This window comes from Struthio camelus, chromosome 5 (assembly GCF_040807025.1).
Source record: "Struthio camelus isolate bStrCam1 chromosome 5, bStrCam1.hap1, whole genome shotgun sequence".
NCBI classification, from domain to species: Eukaryota; Metazoa; Chordata; class Aves; order Struthioniformes; family Struthionidae; genus Struthio; species Struthio camelus.
In genome coordinates this window covers 46393826-46413708 of record NC_090946.1, presented here as the reverse complement: position 1 = coordinate 46413708, position 19883 = coordinate 46393826, and the positions used below count along the sequence as shown (strand labels likewise).

Genomic DNA, 19883 nt, shown 5'->3' with positions numbered 1-19883 from the left:
ATTGCCTTTATCGCTACTGTTGTGCTTTGTCTCGCTGTAACAGCCCTGCTCCAGTGTTGCCACTTAAAGGAGCTTCTTAAATTAATGTGAATTAATGTAGTCTTAGAAAATAATCATCTCTTAGCTTTACAAATCCCTTCTTATTAGGAGTGCCAGGAGTATCTAAAGGCTTAGACTAGAACAGAGCCCTGCCGTGTCAAGCCCAACATACAATTCTATTCGGCAGGCGCTCTTTGCTATGTTTACAGTCTAAATGCTTAAAACCAAAAATAAGAAGGAAAATAGATAGCCTATAATTAAGGGACTTGCCCAAGGTCACAGAGCGCAGGCATAGCTGCTGGCAGAGTGTCCTGATTCGCTAGCGTCCAGTGTTCTAGTCAAACCTATGGAAGCTGTGAAGCAGCCTGCCATACAGACACTGAACCCAGCTTGAAAGGTTTGATAGTAAACAGGTGTATACGGACGCTTGTCTGATTATCCTCTGGATATATAATATTAACTCCCTCTCAAGTTACACAGAGAATATGATGCATGATTATTTGCTAGAAGGTTTAAAGGTGTATCTGAATATCTGAGAAGTAAAGAGGGGAACACTCGTAACTCCACTGAGCAGTGAGATACAATAAACTTGCTGGAGAGACAACAGGATATTGATTTTGTTTACAAATGTTGTAAATCATCTGGCTGGTAGGTTTTGCTTGACTCACTTAATGTCCCAAAACTCTTCTCTCATCTAATTACAGGTATTCTATGTTTGTTGAAGATGGGAAGGAAGCCTGTTGGCCCAGAGATGTAGGGGAAGCTCCGTTGCATTTGCGGAATAAAAAAAATCATCAAGGCAATGTTACTTGTTCCTGCACCTCTAGCAGGAAGGTAGGGCTCCTGCTACTCTTGTACCAAGCAGGAAATAGGATAAGTCCAAAAAAATCAGTTCTGGTGTAGCTATGCCCTCCTGTTTCCACCAAAACTAATCCCCAATGACAGACACCCTATACCATCCCTTAGCCAGCTTTTCTCAGTCATGACTTACACTACTCAAGACAACTTTTAAAGGCAAACTACACTAGGAGGAGCTCTTTCTCCATTTAATCTCCTCTCTCCTTGCTCACCTAGCTATTCTCTAAAGCTCTGAGTTGCTTTTGTATTGGCTGCTTCCTGCAGCTCCCACTCCTTAAATCCTCTGTACTTCTTTGGGATGCTAAGCTCCTTTCAGTGTACGAATTAAGCACTAGTTCCAGTGAGTCTTTCTGATAGTATAGTTATTGGATTTTTCATGATAATAAGCTTCTTGCTGCTCCATCTTTCTTGCTATGCCTCTCATGTTTGCTAGTTTGGAAGAGTGGCTACAGTGTTTTTATGTTTCACAGTTTCACTGTAATATTTCTTTTTGAATATAAATAAAAAAAAAGCCATGCAGTTCACACTATGGAAACCTTTATTAAATATCCCAGATAATGTTGGCCCATTTTTTTCTTCTGTTAGGTTAATTTCTAGGACCATAAAGATTATGCAGACAACAGAAGTGCCTTCTAGCAGAAGCTAGAGTGAATTAGAAAATTCACACTACAGTCATCAATGAAGTCATATAAGTCTCACGTTTGATGTCTAATTCTCTCTGTTACATTGTTGTTACTGAATCAAAGTCAGGCGTTATTGACAGAGCTGGCAGCAGACCAGAAATTTGTGAGCCCAATATTTGAAGATGAGAATCAGAATCTGAATGTTCTTTACTCACAAGTTAATATAACACTTTTGTATTCACCTACCGACTGTAAACATTTCTAGGATAAATGCAGAAGTAATCCTTCTGCAACAATTAGTAGGCAAATTTTTAAAAAGAAGAAAACAAGGACTAGTTTGGCAATTGAACCTCAAAGGGAACTGAGCACTGTAAATAGAAGGGGGCCGCTGAAGTGGATTTGAACGGGGAATGTCCTAGAGCGTTTGCTAGGCCTATCGCATCTGAAGTGCCCTGAGCAGAAGGTGCCGATATCCTGAATGTCTGGTATTTCTCGTCAGGGATGCGAACCCTCTTCCCAGCACTTAAAACTTTAAAACGGGCCTGGCAGGAGATCCGCCACCCCTAGGGCATTTCTTGGAGGACGCAGCGGTAGGGAGGCTGCGTGGCTGTGGCTCCTTCGACTCCTATTTCCAGAGAACTGGGTGCTCAGAGCAGCTAGGGGCTGGTGCTCTTTGGAGTGAAAGGTCTCATCTCTTCAGACCGCAACTATGAAGCTCCGTAATCATCCAAACTGCCTTGCCTTGACCCTTTTTCTTAACTTATTTGGGTGAGCCTGAATTCCCACTAAGTTCCTGCTTGACCTGGCGGTTTCCTCAGAAATGGATCGAAATAAAGTGCCTATCTTTGCTCCTACTGCCAGGAACGTGACTGTTCATGTACAGGCCGCTCTGCCTGAAGTTCCTCTCCTTCTCCGTGAGGGAACACGTTTTGGCACTACAGCGTGGAAACCCGCTAGCAGCGCTACACAGCGACGCCGCCGCCACCACAGGCCCGGCAGCCACGCGCCCAGCCTCCCCCAGGAACTACCACTCCCGGCATGCCTCGGGAGCCACGGGGCCTTGTCGGCGCAAGCGATTGGTGGGAGGGGAGCCAATCGCGAGCCTAGACGTTGCCCGAGGGCCCCACCCCCCTGCGCCCCGCGGTAGTGGGAGACTTTGAAAAGTTCCCAGGTCAGCAGCGCGCGGGGCTGGTCCGGACCGGACCGGATCGGACCGGTGCCCCGACGCCTCGGCGGCGGTTAGGGGCCCGTGTGAGGCGGGGGCGGCTGGGGCGCCCGCCGGCCTGGCCTGGCCTGGCCTTGCGCGGCTCCGCGGCGGGGACGGGGAGCCGCGCGGGCCGGGCGCGGCCCCGCTGCGGCGGGACCGGACCGGACCGGGCGGGACGGGGCGGGATCTGCCGCCGCGGCGCCGGTGCCGGGCAGCGCTCCGGCGCGTCTGCGGGGCCGCGGAGCCGGTGCCTCGCGTGGGCGCAGCCGCGGGAGCGAGGCCGGCGGGTGCTGCGCAGCTGTGCTGCAGCCCTGCTGGTAGCGGTGATGGGAGCGGGTGAACCCGGCTGGCATTTGAGTAAATTAAGAGTGTGCTGTGGGAGAAACACCTCTGTCCCGTCTGCTCTGCAGTTTCCGTTAGTGTTCGAGTGTTTGTTGGAGGCAGTAAACGAACTTTCCCAGTCCAGATAAAGTGATAATGTGAAGCCATCGTGCAGTACCAGTGTTGGTTTGTGTAAGTCCATACTGATAGTTTATTTTTTTCTCTCACGTATCTCCTTATTCATCTGTGTCTCCTGGGATGTTCGGATGCTTTCGAAAGAGACGGAGCACCAGGAATGCTCTGTGGACATCCGTTTGAATCCCTCCAGTGACAAAATCAATTTCAAGAACCTTTTGTTCTGCTGGAGTAATACATGAGTTCTGTGCAAAGGCAGTTACCACTAATGGTTATCATATGGTAAATGCTTATTAATATAGCTGATGTTTTGAAGGACACTAAGCTCTTCAAGAACTTAGCTTTCCTCTTGTCTGATGAGAGTATTGTAGAGGGGGCAGTAAGGCCTGTATCTTTTGAAAAATCTGGACAGCTGTGTATCTCCAAAAGTTTTATTGATTCCATGCTCTTTAAATTTCTCCTTTTTTATTTGACCTAAAGTTCTGGCTAAATAAATACTAGGAATAATCCCTAATTGTATGTGTGAAACTATACATATATGTTTTAACATATGTATAGTTTAAGGAAAATATGCATACTTCAGGTTGTTCTGTTCTGTTTACTTTTCAGCAACCACATACAGAATTGACTATATCTGCTGTGGTTTTGGTTTCTGGAATGGAAGGACAGGAAAAACTGGACAAATACAAATAGCTGGGGTTTGCCTTAGTTTTAAGGAGAGAAGGATCACTTTGAGAATATATCAGATAATTATCTTCTATGTAAAATAGTTTTAGAGCTTCTCTGAATTAATTGGACATTCTTTAAGCAGAAATCTCAGAACAACAAATAAAATAGAGTTCAATGACTCTGAATTTACCACAGCACTTGCTAACTTGTTCCAGTGTTTTTTATTTTGTACATTTTTAGAATAAAATAATATTTACACCATAGTTCTCGTTATACCATAGTTCTGGTCCTCATGTGCTTAGCTTTGGGCTCTAGAGTCTTTTGCGCTATTGGCTGAATTAAAGAGCTCTATATTAAGAGCATTTTTTAAATGATTTTACTGTGCTTTTTAAAAATTTACATGTAAATACTTATAAATAGTTATTTAGAAGATTATTAAGTGAGGTTGACTAGTTAGACCATCTTGAGTCTTGCAGGCTGAAATGTGTTTCCAGTTCCTCAGTCTTTCTCATGCCTCCTTTGGGTCCTTCCAGTTCCTTTAACATCCGTCCTGAACAGCTGGCCACTAGAACTGAGCATTGTGTTTTAGCAATAGATGTTCTAGGGCTAAATGCTTACTATGAATACTCTGCTGTCCTTATTTAGGCATTCAAAGATAACTTGCTTTCTTTCTAGTGCCATATAGTATGAGGAGTTCCTATTCACCTCATCACTAAGTAATTTCCCCCTTCCTTGTTTCCCAGGGTAGGAACCTCCATCCTATAAACATTGCTGAATTCTGTTCTTACTGACATATATCTCCTCATACTTGACCATGTATGAGATTAATTTAACATAACTGCTTTCTGAGCTGTAATAACAGTTTAATATGACAGACTTTCTATATGTACCTTCTTTCCTGTCCTTTATCAAGGAGTGGGTGTAATTGTACAGTAGTATTTCAAGCTGCTTTCACACTTTTTTTGTTTGCCTCATAGATAGTGCAGTATGGCTGCTAAGAAACTGAGAAGAGCAAGGTTGTCTCAGGAACTGTGTGAAAGGCTGAGTCGCCATCAAATCACTACCTGTCAGGTGAAAGGATTGTTTTGTTTTGAATTTTTAGGATTTTGTTTCATATACTGTTTACTTTGTTTTTGAATATAATGTGTATGGAGCTTTGCTTTCTATAAAGTGGGGGACGATTCAGACTGTCTGGCCTGCTGCCTTCTAAAAATAGAGTTTTAAAGCAATAGATGCCTAAAACATTTAAACGCGTGTGCTACCTTTCCTTCTACGGACCCTTAAAATGCCTTATTTTAGCAGAGGCCTGCAGTCTACTACCTTTATGGAGTAAGAAATCCATTTATAAGCATTCCACAAAAACATATTTGTATTACATAATTTAGTGTATGAAGAGCATGGTCAACAGAAGTGGCATTGGTGCTTTCTTATTTTCTGTGCTCAGATCAGAGTTCTGAATGTAGGGTATTGTTATTCTATCTGTTGTGGGTTGATTCAGGAATAAATCCTGAGTCTTTCTCATGAACACTTGCCTAAAGAGAGCCAAGAGGCCCTATGTAGTTCAGTTGTATGCGTGCTAAATACGAGATCTAGCCCTGAGATTGCTGTCTAGAAGACACAATGTAGTCTGAATGTTTTTCAGGTATGTAGAAACTTTTGGAGGCAAAGAGGTGTTATCTTATTGCAGTTATATCTGGCAGTTCTTAAATGTTTGATCCCTTGACTGCATGTCTTTTAACATATGAGTAAGACTTCCTTTAATACAACCTTACTGGTATCAGAGAAAGGTAGGGGAGGCATAGCATAGCATTGAATAGCATAGCACAGCTGTAAATCTGGCATTTGGAATATATGCTAATTGTGTGGAAATTGCATCATGTTAGTCCCCCGCTTTGATCTTTGGGTTGAGCTCTCTGAATTGTTTTATTATCTTTCAGGACTTTTTATGTCTTTCGCTCTTGGACCTAATGAAAGTGACAGGGCAGAGCTACTGTAATGTGCAGAAGCTTCTTTGTAAAGTCAGCCTAGCTTGTGCTCCCAAAATGCAGACAGTAAGTAACCTTTAGTTGATTGTTTTTAATTACGAGTCTGAGAGAAAGCTAAATAATATCACTTTTATTTTTACCTGGGAGGGAATGATATGATTGTTCTGTCTCAGTTGGATTGCACAGTATTCTGATGCAGTGACTTCTATGAGGCATTATAGCCTCATAAAAAAGCCTAGATTGTTCAGGCTCGCAGAATTGGTTTGGAGCGCTATAGGGAGGTATGGCATTCTGTCTTGCGTTTCAGCGTGTATAAGAATTGGTTCTACGCTGAACCCTGCAACTAAGAGAAACATTGATTACTGCAAGCAAAGAATTAGAATTTCAATACAAATTGGCTTTTTAGGCAGAGTTGGTGACAAGAAGTGAAGTGATCCTGAAAATACTGTATTTTGTTTGGAGAAATGTTTCCATCCATGTAAATGAGCATGTGGCTAATTGGGGAGAGGGTGCAAGGAGGAAACAGGTGTTAGCTGCAATGCAGATGGCTGGATTTTGTTTTCTTTTTTGAATTCAAGTGTCAGAAATGATATCTTATTAAAACAGAGGCGATGGAAAGCTTTGACCTGTATCAATACACTGAGTAGAAAAAGAAATTTGGTATTAGAGCTCTCTGGAGTCTAGCTGAACAAATAGCTAATGAGATCCAAAAGCTGGAACTTGAATTAAAAAAAAAAAAAAACCTTGAAATGGGAAATTATAAGAAGGTCTTTAGCAACTAGTATGATTTACCATGGGAAAAGATTGCCTGGATTCCTGATTTAAAGATGGGTGGATTGATTCCCCCCCCCCCCCCCCCGAAAGATCCTCTGGTTCAACCATAATTTTTTGGATTAAGTACTGAAAGCAGGATAAAATTTCAGACTATGTGTTATGCAGGAAAGCTGGATTAGATGATTTTTTTTTCCCATGGTACAGTCTACAGGGATTAAGTCCTGTTAAACAAAAGTTTTGTTAAACAGAATTTGTTAAATTGAAAAATATGTTGCAAATCTGTCATCATCATTATGTAAATTCATTCTTCAGGTGAACCTGAGCCTAAACTCAGATAACCTGTGAGCAAATCGTTTTGTTTTGGCCTGTTTTGTGTGCTGAAAGCTTTTTTTGTATATTTCTCCTCAATAGAACTGAAGAACAGAGAAGATCTGAATGACTTTTGAATAGTATTCTAACAAAGTGGCTCTCATAACATAGGGGAAAACTGTGGCATTAAAAAGGAATATACTTTTTTCATGATAGTTTTGCGAGCTATGTTAGTCTACTGGTAAAACTGACTGGAAGTTTTTCTGATAAACTTCATCAAAAAAAGTACTTCTTGGTTTTAGGTTTCACTGTGAATGTTCTGCATGCTAACTAAATATATAGTGTTTCCTTATTTAAGATTTGTAGTTCTGTGGATTAAAAGCAAGCCTTGTTGAGTGGGAACAGAAAAAACCTTTGAAACATCTTTGTAAAGTGCTTGTTATCATTTACAATATTTTGTAGTGTGGAATTTCAAAGATAGTATAAAAGCTTGATATGGATACAACAAACTTAAATTTTCTCTGTATGTTGTAAATGGGATATAAATGTGAGGAAGAGTGGTGGGGAAAGAGGGGAATATAACTGAAGATTGCAACTGTATGCTTATTGGCAAGTGTTAAGTCATTCTAGGTTGATGAAAGTAAATGTGAGAAGCTTACTATTTCAAGGTGTTTAAAAATAAATAGAAGCTTTTTTTGACTTGATTTTTTCCCCCACCTGTTGCAGGCCTATGAAATGACAGTGAGGAGGGCTGTCAACCCCTCATCAGCCTTCTTGTCCACCAGCTTGCACAGTTTGGATGAAGTCTTGCACGGTGGAGTGCCCTGTGGATCCCTCACAGAGGTAACTTGTTCAGTGTAGTTTATGGTAGTCACACATCATACCTAGAACTCTCAAGTCGCAGCCAGTTTGGACTCTGTTGTGCCCATTTTTTTAAAAACAGACAACAGTGTTGGATGAGAAATGTTTTTTGTTTTAAATTAGTGTAAGCTGTATTTTTGCGTGTTTCTGCAGTGTGTTGTGTAAGTGAGAAAATTAAGGAATTAAGAAATTTGGTGACTGCATATTCCTTCAGAAAAATGAAAATTCTCCCAGAAACTGAAATAGTAAATGCCACATTCTTGTTTCACTCAAGAACATGCTCTTACCTGAATTTTACAATGAGAAAGGTGGAAGTGTAAAATGAGATCTGCAGTGTGGTTTAGTGGTCAGAGCAGAAGGTGCCAAGTCAGGAGTCTATCCTTGTTCTGACACTGAGTCACTCTGACTCAAGTTGTTAGTTTTCATACAGGTACAATGGGCAATCAGGACGAAAGCATGAAGCATATAGGCACGAAAGTGATTGTACAGTGTTCAGTTTTTATATATGAATAACTAGTTTATACAATAATTCTGTAAGATATTCTTTTAAAAAATGGTAATTAAGGCTTATGTTATAATTTATATGCACATATATTACAACACTACAAATTGCAAATAGAACCAAGTCTGTCACTCTCTGGCTTTTGGATGCAATGCTAGTTTTTTGCCTGGAATTTTCCTTTAAAAACAAGGGAGCAGTTTTATCTTTTAGTACTTGACATCTTTATGACCTTGCAGAAATTAATAGTAACTTGCGCAGTTTCTAAAGTTTGGAAAGACGAGATTTAGCTAAATGTTCAGAGAAGTAATTGAGTATTACAAAAACAACAAAGATGCAACTTCTGGCTCAGGAAGTTGCTGAGCCACTAACTATTGGAGGTGAAGAAGCATATATTGGGGAGAGCATCAATACATGTGTGCCCTTTTCTTATTTTATTCCCTAGCCAGGTGTTCTAAGCCCACATTAGAGACGGAATCGTGAGCTAGACGGGCACTGGTGTTATGCAATGTAGCCATATATACGTTTTTATAGTAAAGTTATTCTGAACTGAGCTATGCACTTGAAATGAGTGCAGGAATATGTATTATGTCTCATATGTTCTGAATTTAGACAAATTGAAACCACTTACCTTGAACACTCTAACAGCCCTCACCAAGTGTTTTTCTGTCAACTTTCCACAGTAGAGGAGAACAAGTGAGATGTTACAAAAGCCTTACTGTGAGGAAAATACATCTTCCCCCTCCCTGTGGTCAAAACATGTTGGTTTTTATCTCAAAGAAATCATCTATGAAATCTGATAGTGACTGAAAACAGATTAGAATTAAATGACACTGAGTTTAAACTATAATAGTTCCTGTGATGCTAAACTCTTATGTAATGAGGGCATATTACTTTTTAAAGATTATGAATATTTATTTTTGTGTATGCTGTACAGGAATCTACAACATTCAGGTCTTTGTAAAAATGATTAAGAATGTGTCTGAATTTACATTGTTCTGTCAGAATTCACATTGTCTTCAAATTTAGGCCTAACTTTGTTCCTAATTTACTATAAAGAAATCAAATTGGAATAACTTTAAGATGACTTGTACTCTGCCTGAGGTTGAGTTTTGCGGGGAGGACTTGCTGAATTTTCTTCAGTTGAAGAACAAAGAGCTGTTCTTTAGTTACCTATAAATAGCAGTGGGATATGTAGGGTCCTTGAGATTGTAATCCTTCTGCTGTTGAAGGATAGTGCCTTCAGCAGGAGATGAGTTCTTGGTTCCTAAAAATATTTTTCTCAGCACAACAGTGACCAAGCTAGGTGTAGTTTTGACTCCTTTTCGTTTGTATCATTGTTTATGATAGCCTTTAGCCTGGAGAAGAGAAGACTGAGGGGAGATCTTATCCATGAGTATAATACATGAAGGGGGAGTGTAGAGGACTGGGCCAGCCTCTTAATGGTGCCTAGTGATAGGATAAGAGGCAACGGGCGCAAACTGAAACGCAGGAAGTTCCTTCTTGATCTAACGAAAAACTTCTTACTGTGAGGGTGATGGAGCACTGGAGCAGGTTGTCCAGAGAGATTTTGGAGTCTCCGTCCTTGGAGCGCTTCAGAAGTTATCTGGATATGGTGTTGGGCAACATGATCTAGGTGATCCTGCTTGACGGGGAGAGTTGGATTAGGTGATCTCTAAAGATCCCTTCCAACCTCAACCGTACTGTGATTCTGTGATTCATGCAGGCAGCTGACAAAATAGCACTGCTCATGTTTGAAAAGTGCTGTATCCAGTTTTGGGCTCTGCAGGAATGAGATAATGGAGTTACTGGAGCGAGTCCAGTGAATGGCTGCTAAGGTGATTAAGGGACAAGAGCATTTGTCATATGAAGAAAGACTGAGAGATTTTGGACTGTTTGGCCTGGAGAAGAGAAAGCTCAGGGGGGTCTTGTCAATGTACGTAAATATCTGATAGGAAGGTGTAAAGAAGACAGAGCAAGACTCTTCAGTGGTGCCCACTGACAGGACAAGAGGCAGTGGGCACAAACTGAAACACAGGAAGGAAGTTCTGTCTGAACATAAGAAAAAATATTTTACTGTGAAGGTGACTGAGCACTGGAACAGGTTGCCCAAAGAGGTTGTGGAGTCTCCATCCTCCATACTGAAAAGCTCTCTGACATGGTCTTGGGTGACCAGCTCAATGTGACCCTGCTTGAGGAGGGGGGGTTGGACTAGATGATCTTCAGAAGTCCCTTCCGACCTCAACTGTTTTGTGATTAGATGAAAAGAAATGATGCTCATTTGTGACTTGGATAGGGCCTTCAGGGTGTTTCCATCTGATCCTTTGACTTTTCCTCCACGGGAAATGGCTGTTCACATGCTTGTTCTGCCTAAAAGTACTGAATTAAGCTTCTTTAGCTGGTGTTTAAAAGCACTGCTGCACATATAGGAGAAAGAGAAAGGGATGTGCTTTTTCCTGTGATGTGCCTATGCAGGCATGTCCTTGAGCCTCTGTCACTGGCTCATAGGTGGTGCCCAAAATGAGAATGTCATCTCTATATGTTGTGGGATTATTGGTCAACCCTGATAACTCATTCTGTTTCTGGACCCCTTCCTGCAGCTTGGCATTTTTGAGTAAAAGATGACCAGTGTAAAAGTTTACATTCAAGGATCCTGAAATAATTTTTTCTAATGAACAAAAACAAGTGGATGTGGTGCTGTTGGGTAGGAACCACCATACAGTTAATGTACAAGGCTCCTGACAATGATGTTGTCATGAATGTTTGTCTTTTGACTGAATCCTAAGGATAGCTATCATTCAGCTATGAGTGCAAACTACCTGACATGTTCTTTCCTGAATACCAAGGTGGAATGGCTCTGGGACATGGACAGACTTTGTTTGCCGATTATCGTGCTCATGGCCTTACTCTAGTGTGAGATCTGGCAAAACAATAGCTAGCATGCTGTGAGTTTTACTGGAGTTCAGCTAAGCATTCACTTTAAAGTTGTTTTTTTATCTGAGAGGAGGGTCTGCAAACAGTTAATCTCAAAGCATGGATGACATTTTTTTCCTCAGATGGTATAAAATAATGCTTATCGGGCAATAAAGAAAATGCTTAATTTTCCAGGGCTATGTATTTTGTAATCCTTCTTAACTTTGTTAATTATTGCAATACTTCAATTTTTTTATTTTTAGTATTTCTTTAAAACATTAGTCTTTTTGGATATCAGAAGGTGTGGAAGAGTATTGCTAAAGTCTATTTGAAGAATGGTCATGGTCCATATATGTCAATGTATTTAAAAGTAATTGGGGGAAATAGTATATCTGAAGTTAGGTAACTTTTACTTGTTTGCAAATGGAAAGCACTCTGTCAGGATAGCCTTTGGTCTTAAAATCTTTCTCTGAAAAATCTTGTATATGTTAAGTTTCTTATTTTAACTTCTTTTGATTAAAAATGCAGAGACCTGCCTAATACAGGTATCTTAAATGCCTGGTATGCTCAGAGACTGAAATATTGAAGTCTGTACGAGACATCTAGTGGATCAGGCTAGTATTGCAAGTGTTAGATCTTTCCACAAGTAGTTTGGCTTTCATTGCACTGACATAGCAGTTTAAATTGCGTTATGCATCATTATTGTGAATCAGAAATATTTTAAAGATAACTAGGTAGACTACAGAAGTTAGAAGACTAACTTAGAGGCAGTGGTTAAAAAAGGTATTTTACTTTTTATTTGCCTTTTAGGTGTTAAATCTGGAAAGAGATTAGGCTATGCATGTGGAGTTCCTCAGCGAGCATAAGAGCAGAGAACAATTAACTAAGCAGAAAATTATTTTCTTGTTTAAAGCCTTGTTCTGGAGTGATGTGATTAAGAGCATTTTTGCAAAAGTCATGAGATCTGAAGTAGTCTCAAAGGTTGGCAGCACTGCAAATATTCAGTGTGATTGTTAAATGAAATTTTAGTAGAAGGCTATCAAGTGTCTGTTGCGCTGCTTTGATGCTGCACTGTAGCTTGCAAACACTCACAAGTCATGTTCTTTTTGGATTGAAGTGATTCTGGACCTTAATCATTCTAAATTGCTCCTTTATGACTCACTGGAGCACAGTAGACCAGCAGATTGTCCTTTGGTAATTTTGTTCTTGGGCAGATATTCCAAACCTGAGAGACATTCTCTTCAAAACTGTTTGGAGCGTTTACTTCCTGACTGATGTGGCTAAATCATCCCTTTCCTGTTACTTTACCCAGGAGTGAGGGTGGCTGGAAACTTGGAATGTGATTACATGAACCACAGGGTTAAGAGTTCTGATGGTATCTTCTACAGCCAAATCTGCTTGCTTTTTGAGTGCCAGCAGGATCTGATTTGCCTTGTACTGTCTCAGACCATTTTTTCCAAACCACTTTTAAGGTTTAAGTTGGAAATTAAATCATAACTGAAATTTTGTGGTCAGATGTCAGAACTTTTGGCCAACTTCTCTGAGCGAAAGCTGGAGTAATGAGTTTGTGGATGCTGAAGAGTCTAATCCTTTGGGTAGCTGAGGAAGAATTAGTTCCTTGTGACTTTATCCAAACCCTGCAGATGTGCCAGGGAAAATAATATATAGCTTATTGAAAAATAAAAGTATATTTTATTAGGCAGAGATAAATTAAAAACTGTTGTAGTCTTGACATTTCTGTCTGGGTGAACTCTTGATTTCAAAAGCAAATTTAGAGTAAGACCAACTCAGCAAACTTCTTGCAGGCATGGGGTTTAAATTACATTGGAGGCACTTCAGCCTTTTTTCAACTAAGTTTGTGTTGTTCAAAACTTTTGAATAATAAGTCATAATAAAATGGTATAGATTTTAAAAATTGTTCACTGGATTATTTCAAATGCCAATTTAATGTCTATTAAATGAATGCTGTTAAAAGATGAAGTATTATTGTCTTTGGGAATGGAAATTCTCTCTTGCTTCATTGAATTGCTTCCTTGTACTCTAACTAATACTGCAAGATTTTCTGTTTCTCTCTGATACCATGCAGATCTCCCCAGACATGTTTATGGCACCTCTGCTGAGTTAACCCCTGAATTAACTCATTGACCACTGAAATAAATATTGATTTCAATGCACCTCCCAGGCAGGGCTTGAACTTCAAAGGTTATTGAGGTCTCCTCACAGTTGTCCAAACACTTCAATGTAACAACTGAATTGATGACCTCCCCTTATTCATTTCAAGTTTAACTTGTTAAGCAGAAACAGCTGGTGAGATTCATTGGCTATCGCAGTCTGAAAAATATGTAGTCTCTGCAATTTTTATGTATGCTTTGTGTTCACATTAAAATATGGCAGCTGTTGTTGATGTGATATTTTGTAAACTTGAGACAATGGATGGGGTACTGCTACTTGCATAAATATGGCTGATTCCTGATCAGTAGTTCACTAAATCCAACATGTGCTCCTAAGCAAAACTCTTCAAATCTTTCCCTTATATCAAAGCTTGAAGTGAGTTGGCTGATATGACTTGATTTTCAGGCCTTATTTAAAGGCAAAAGTGATAAGAGGGATTTTTAACGGGAGAGTGTAGCAGTAGCTAATGCTGTCCCACAGTGTTTCCCTGTAAATTTTCTGTGATTTAATCATGCTGCTGCTTAAAATGACAGCATACTAGTACTGTAGTTTCTTGAGATGAAGCAATGTTTGTACTTAGAACCAAACTATCGTGCAGTCTGGCTCAAAAATCAATTTGGTGTTTTTTGGCTGTCAGTTGTTAGTTTTTTTTTATTATTTGAATAAATTTACCTCTGGATTTAAGTCTGTTGTGGCAGTGCATGGTATTTTGAGGAGTAGTTTCATTTTGTAGTGTAACTTCCCTAGACAAGGTTTCATTTATCTTGCATTATTATTTATTCCCTACTAGGGTCAAAATGGACCCATAGCTCTCTGTTATTAGTGCATTAAGTCGTTTCAGCTTTGTATTTACTCTGTTTTTCAGCCCTCTTAGTATTAAAAGTATGTCCTTGTCTCCTTTCCCAGAAGCCGTGACAATGTGATATTGTATTTAAAGAGCAGTGTAGTACCCAATGGACATATGGTTATCTGAACAGAGTCCAGCATTTACAGTCTCTGTAAGGTCTGCTGTAGATGAAAAATGGCCTACTGCTGTAGGCAGATCTTGTACTCAGAGGCAAGGGATTTCATCAAACAACGTGTTCTTTTGATCATTGTGGTTTTGCTCTTGGATCAAAATCATACTGGAACCATTTCACGCAAGTGAAGTGCATTCTATTTGGATGCTCCCTAACTGCAGTAGGCTTTGAGTAAGTGCAGGTGAAAGCTGAAAACTGGCATGCTTACCTTGCTTGTTAAATGGTGTGTGCATTGAAATATGGCGATAGGGAGTTGATGTCAATGACAAAACACATGCTGCATAGAGAATAATTTCCGTGAAGTATGATAAGCTAGTATCTTAGCATCTCCTGTTACTTTTTAACAGGAGTGTTAAGATGTTGTCTCTGGGGCAGATAAAATCTGACTGTGTATATGTGGTTCGTGTTACAGATTCAGACTTCACAGGATATAAGTAATTATTCTTGTAATTTCCAAGTGGGACCTGATTGTAACCAAGGCAATAATGATACCTCATCAGTGATTTAGCTCTGTGAACCAATTAGCTTCTGACTTGGCTTTCAAGGCGATATCAGCTTTAATGGCCATTGATGTAAAGTGAATATCACCTGTGCTGCTGTAGTTTTGAGGGTAGCACAAAGGAGATGGAAGTGACTGGGTGTGGCTCTAGGGAAGATCTTGTAAATGGTGGGGGGGGGGAGGAATAGAGCACCTCAGAGATGAGATGTAAGGAAGTGGAGAAAGAAGGATGGTGAAGAAAGAAAAATGAAGTGCAAGGGTAGTGCTGCTTCTGAGGAGGAATTATTTATTTTTCAGCAGTGATGAATTTGACTGCAAGGGTAAAATGAATGTGATAACTTACGCTAGTAACTTTTCCTTCTAGATAACTAGCCCACCAGGTTGTGGCAAAACTCAATTTTGCATTATGATGAGTGTTCTGGCTACGCTACCTATAAGCATGGGAGGACTGGATGGGGCCGTTATATACATTGACACAGAGTCTGCATTCAGTGCCGAAAGGTAAGATGCATAATTCTGAAGTACACACTTTAAACTTCTTTAGCACCCTTTGCCTTGGAGCCTTCAAATATATTTTGAGCAATAATTAAGCTTTTCCAAAATAGTTATTAAGCATTCTGCTAATATATGCAGTTATTCCATATATGGTAAAATTCACTGAATAGAATTATTTGCCCACCTTAACTGGTATGATATTGCAGATTCCAGTTGTGATATGGCAGCTGGATAGCACACTCTCTAGTTTATAAATGGTCTTAACAATCCTGTACCTAAAATATTTATTTGTACTTTAGTTTGTGAAGTTAGCAAGGATGTTTTTGAGGATGTGAAGGCTGTACAATTTGAGTACAAAGGAAATGCAAGTTATTCTCTTATCAGGAGGACTAACATAGCCTGTTTTCCTTCAGATTGCTCTACTACACCTACTGAGTGCCCCCTCCCCTTCCTCTGCACCCCTCATTTCCTTCTGCAGTAACCTCAGGTCCTTCCTATATGGTTAGTGGTCGTGCAGTACAATATTTTCTTCCTTCTGCAATATTTCTACTTTGTCTGATATCTCCTGCTTTGCCCCACACAACAGGAACTGCTCGTCTGTGCACTTACCATATCTCCTAACCACTGAATGGACAGGAGACAGTATGTGCTGTATCTGGTTGAGAATATAGAGGTATGCATGATGCTTACCACTGAGTGTATCAAGAGTGACTGTACGGCTCTAGGGATGAGAGTCAGGGGCCCAGTGGCCCACGTGGTGTTCTAGATTCTGGTAGGAAAGGCTTAGGGAAAGCAGACAAATCCTGTGGATTGATATGTGATTGTGCAACTGGCGATGTTGACCCAGATTTGGCTTTTGCAATGATGGAACTCACTTGGAGGATAGGGGGCTGCTAGGGAGAAGTGGGTCCACCTGACAAAGGGAGACAAGAGCATCTTTGCCAACACATTGGTCAGCCTGGTGAGGAGAGTTTTAAACTAGGAATTGCAGAGGAGATAGCAGTGGACAGGATTTGGAAGCAAAGGATGTGGAGTGGCAGGAACAAGAAAATTCAGAAGTGATAAAACAGAGTGAAAAGGCACTGACATGTGAAGGAGGAGAAAGTGATTGGGAACAATCAGCATGGATTTACCCAAGGGTAAATCATGCCTAATGAGCCTCTTTGCTGCCTATGGTAAGATGAGTAGGTTTGTCAATGAGATTTCACTTGCCTTGGCTTTAGCAAGGCTTTCCACACATTCTCCAACAGTATCAAAGTTAGAATGATGTGATCTGAATGAGTGGACAGCTAGTTAGGTGAAAACTTGATTGGGCTCAGAGGGTAGTGCTTAGTGGGTCATACTCTACCTGGAGTTTAAAAGTGAGGTACTGGGGGGGGGGGGGTCTGTTCTGGGACCTGTCCTGTTTAACATCTTTACCAATGACCTAGAGGGAGGTGAAGTGCACTGTTACTAAGTTTTCAATTGATGCCAAATTGAGGGGGGAGCTGTTCATAAGGTTGAAGGCAGTGTTACCATTCGGAGGGATCTGGACAGACTGGAGAAATGGGCCAACAGGAACCTTATAACATTCAACAAGGACAAATGCAGATTCCTGCACCTGGAGAGGAAGAGCCTCTTGCAGCAACACAGACTGGGATGACTGGCTGGGGAATAACTGTGCTGGAAAGAGTTTGTGGGTCTTGACAGGCGTCAAGCTGCGCATGAGCCAGCAATGTGCCCTGGCAGCAAAGGCTGACAGCCTCCAGGGCAGACTTCACAGGAGCAGAGCCAGCGGAGTGAGAAGTGATGTCGCCCTCTACTTGCTACATATTAGACCACATCTAGATATTGTGTCCAATTTTGGGCCTCCAGTATGAGGAAGACCTGACAAACTGGAGTAAGTTAAATGAAGGGCCACCAGGATGGTTGGAGGCTAGAGCACTTGCCCTGTGAGGAGAGGCTGAGGAAGCTGGGCTTGTTCAGCCTGGAGAAGGCACAGTTTTGGGGGGGGGGGGGGTCATAACAGCAGCCTTTCCCTACCTAGGAGGAGGTCTTCAAAAAGACAGCACAGTGGTACATAGCAGGGAGACAACAAGCATAAATTGAAATGAGCAGTTCCGAATGGATGTAAGGAGCAGCTTTTTCACATGAGGACAGTCAAGCACTGGAACAGGTTGCTCAGAAAGGGTGTGCTGCCTCTATTCTTGGAGGTTTTTGAAATGTGACTAGATAAAGCCCTGAGTAATCTAAGCTGACCTCATAGCTGATGCTGCTTTAAGCAAGGTGTTGAACTAGAGATCTCCTGAGCTCCCTTCTAACCTGAATTTTCCTATGATTCTATAGTCCTGTATTACTGACAGATTGCAGTTAAAAGATAATTTTTTTCCTGCTCTAAACACTTGTGAGATTAGAGAATAAATATTCATTGAGTTGCAGCTTATTTTAAAGGGACAAATGGAGAGATTTACCTGGCAGTGTTTTTCTTTAGAACAGAAAGCTTCCTGTCAGAAAGCCCAAGAATGTAAGAATATCCCTGCTGTCTTTTAGAGTCAAGAGAAATACATGCTTAATTGTAGCTGTCATTACTAGCTGTAATGCCATGATGCGTCAAGAAAAATACTGCAATAAACATGGCTAGTTTTTTTTCTTTTGCTCACAGATGTTTCTTTTTTGTTCTGCCTAATAGGCTTAGTTCAGGGCAGGGAGCTTTTTGCTTCCACAGACTTTGACACTCTAATACTTATTCGCTAACATGGCATTTTTAGTTCAATCTAATAGTGATGCTGAGAAGAGGGATCGGAATTGAGGCTGGTCTCCTAAGATATGCCACTGTTTGCTGTATTGTATATATTTTTCTGACATGCAGTAGAAGAACTGTAACAGTGCAGAGGGTGTCCATTATTCAGCTTCATCAGCATGTGGACACCAGGACAGGTAGATGGACTATCCATGATAATCCTGGAAATCAAAATTATCGTCACTGGTTTTATAGCAGTTCAACTCAAATCTGGACAGCTGTTAACTGAAAACATACCAAATCTGTTCAGGAAGTCTGAAAGTAATTTTGTCTGTTTACTCTTTAGCTGTATTTATTGCTTATGAAAAGCACTGATACAAATTTCTGTAAACCAAAGCTGAGAATGTTCTGCATCATGGGCCTGCCCTGATTAGAGAACATCACTTACGTTCTGTGCAGTGTTTGAGTTCAAATAGGATTTAGATCTTAAAAACTTTGAACCTGCATGGTGCTGTGCAAATAATACTGTGATCTTAGCAAGGTTTCAGTAAGTAGGTCATTTTAAGCCAATTTGTGTAGTAGTGTTCTTCGCGATATGCTCATTGGAAGTGTACTGAAGTCGCATTTCATGTAGACAATTGAATAACATAAAGATTACTTAACCACGTGCAGAATCCAAAATGGGCTGCATGGCTTACTGTGCGAAAGCAGAGCCAAGATTCTGGCCCTGCATGTTCTTCAGAGCAAGTTTGGATGTTATGAATAATATATGTAAAGGAATGAAATAGAGGCTATTGTAATTTCTACAATTACTGGCTAAATTTCTTACTCAGGATAGGCATATGAATATTCAAGTTCGATGTCTCTATTTTTAAACCAAACAAAAATGATCTAGAATAGTCTTTTTAAATAGCTTTAACGGTTTGGGTTTTAATCAGAGGCTTAAATAAAAAGGATTAAGATCACCAGTTGTGATCTTGTTGTGTCTACTGGTATCATCCACTAGAAGTCACTCTTCCCAAGCTGATAGGGTGTGGGATAAGTATAGTTAAAATAGGAAAAAGATAAATATTTTCTATTTCTGTTCCTAAAAATAGTCTTCATTACAAATCTGAGCACAGTAAATACTTTTTGCAAGTATGAGTTTCTGAAGTTCAATTCTTGGATCCATATTTAAGGACCTAGAAAAAATTACCATGTGTTCAGAGGTATGAAAATTCTTTCCACTGACTTCAGGAGAATTTGCAGGCAGTCAGTAAAATGTGTGTCATTTTGTGCCCTCAGTGATTTTATACATGCAGATTCGTTGCAAATATTAGCCCCTCATCAGTAAATTGTTTAGTTTTACATCTATATGAGTCTTTTCAAAGCCTAGTTTCTGAATATAAGAGTACTTGACAATAAATGATAAATATCCAACCTCCTTTGACTCTTTTTGGTGTTAATCACCAGTTATTTGATAAACTTAATCTACAACGGTAATTACAATGGTTAAACATACCACTGTTTATTTGAGGTTTTGAAGGGTCGTGAATTTGCTAATAAGGTAATGGAGAATATTCAGGCAGGAAATAACTTGTTCAAATCTATCGATGAAGCTGCCCCTTAAACTCTGTAGTTGTATATCATTATATCATGTCAATTGTACCTGTCCTGTCTGATGGAATCGATGTTCTGCCACCTGGCAGCTAGCAATAGGTAGCCTTAGTCACCTTTTCTGAGACAATGCTAAGGTCTAAAAATTACATTTTCTTAAGATTTCTCTAAGCCCTTTTTACAGAGAGGT

At 40.3% G+C, this 19883-nt stretch overlaps 1 protein-coding gene across 19 annotated transcripts in view; it reads left to right on the top strand.

The window, feature by feature from the left end:
* Window positions 1-2610: 2610 nt before the first annotated feature.
* Window positions 2611-19883, top strand: part of RAD51B (RAD51 paralog B) — a 419964-nt gene continuing 402691 nt past the window's right edge. For 10 of the 19 annotated variants that reach the window (XR_011141501.1, XR_011141498.1, XR_011141500.1 and 7 more), the window contains exons 1-6: window positions 2629-2691; window positions 3138-3240; window positions 4830-4923; window positions 5790-5903; window positions 7647-7763; window positions 15248-15384. Coding sequence is in view for 15 of the 19 variants with exons in the window: in XM_068946204.1 (XP_068802305.1) it covers window positions 4840-4923; window positions 5790-5903; window positions 7647-7763; window positions 15248-15384 (452 nt within the window). In the remaining 4 variants the exon portion in view is untranslated. Of the gene's footprint in view, window positions 2692-2971; window positions 3241-4829; window positions 4924-5789; window positions 5904-7646; window positions 7764-15247; window positions 15385-19883 lie in introns of those variants that run through there. The other 9 variants (XR_011141499.1, XM_068946206.1, XM_068946197.1 and 6 more) reach the window with 4 other exon arrangements.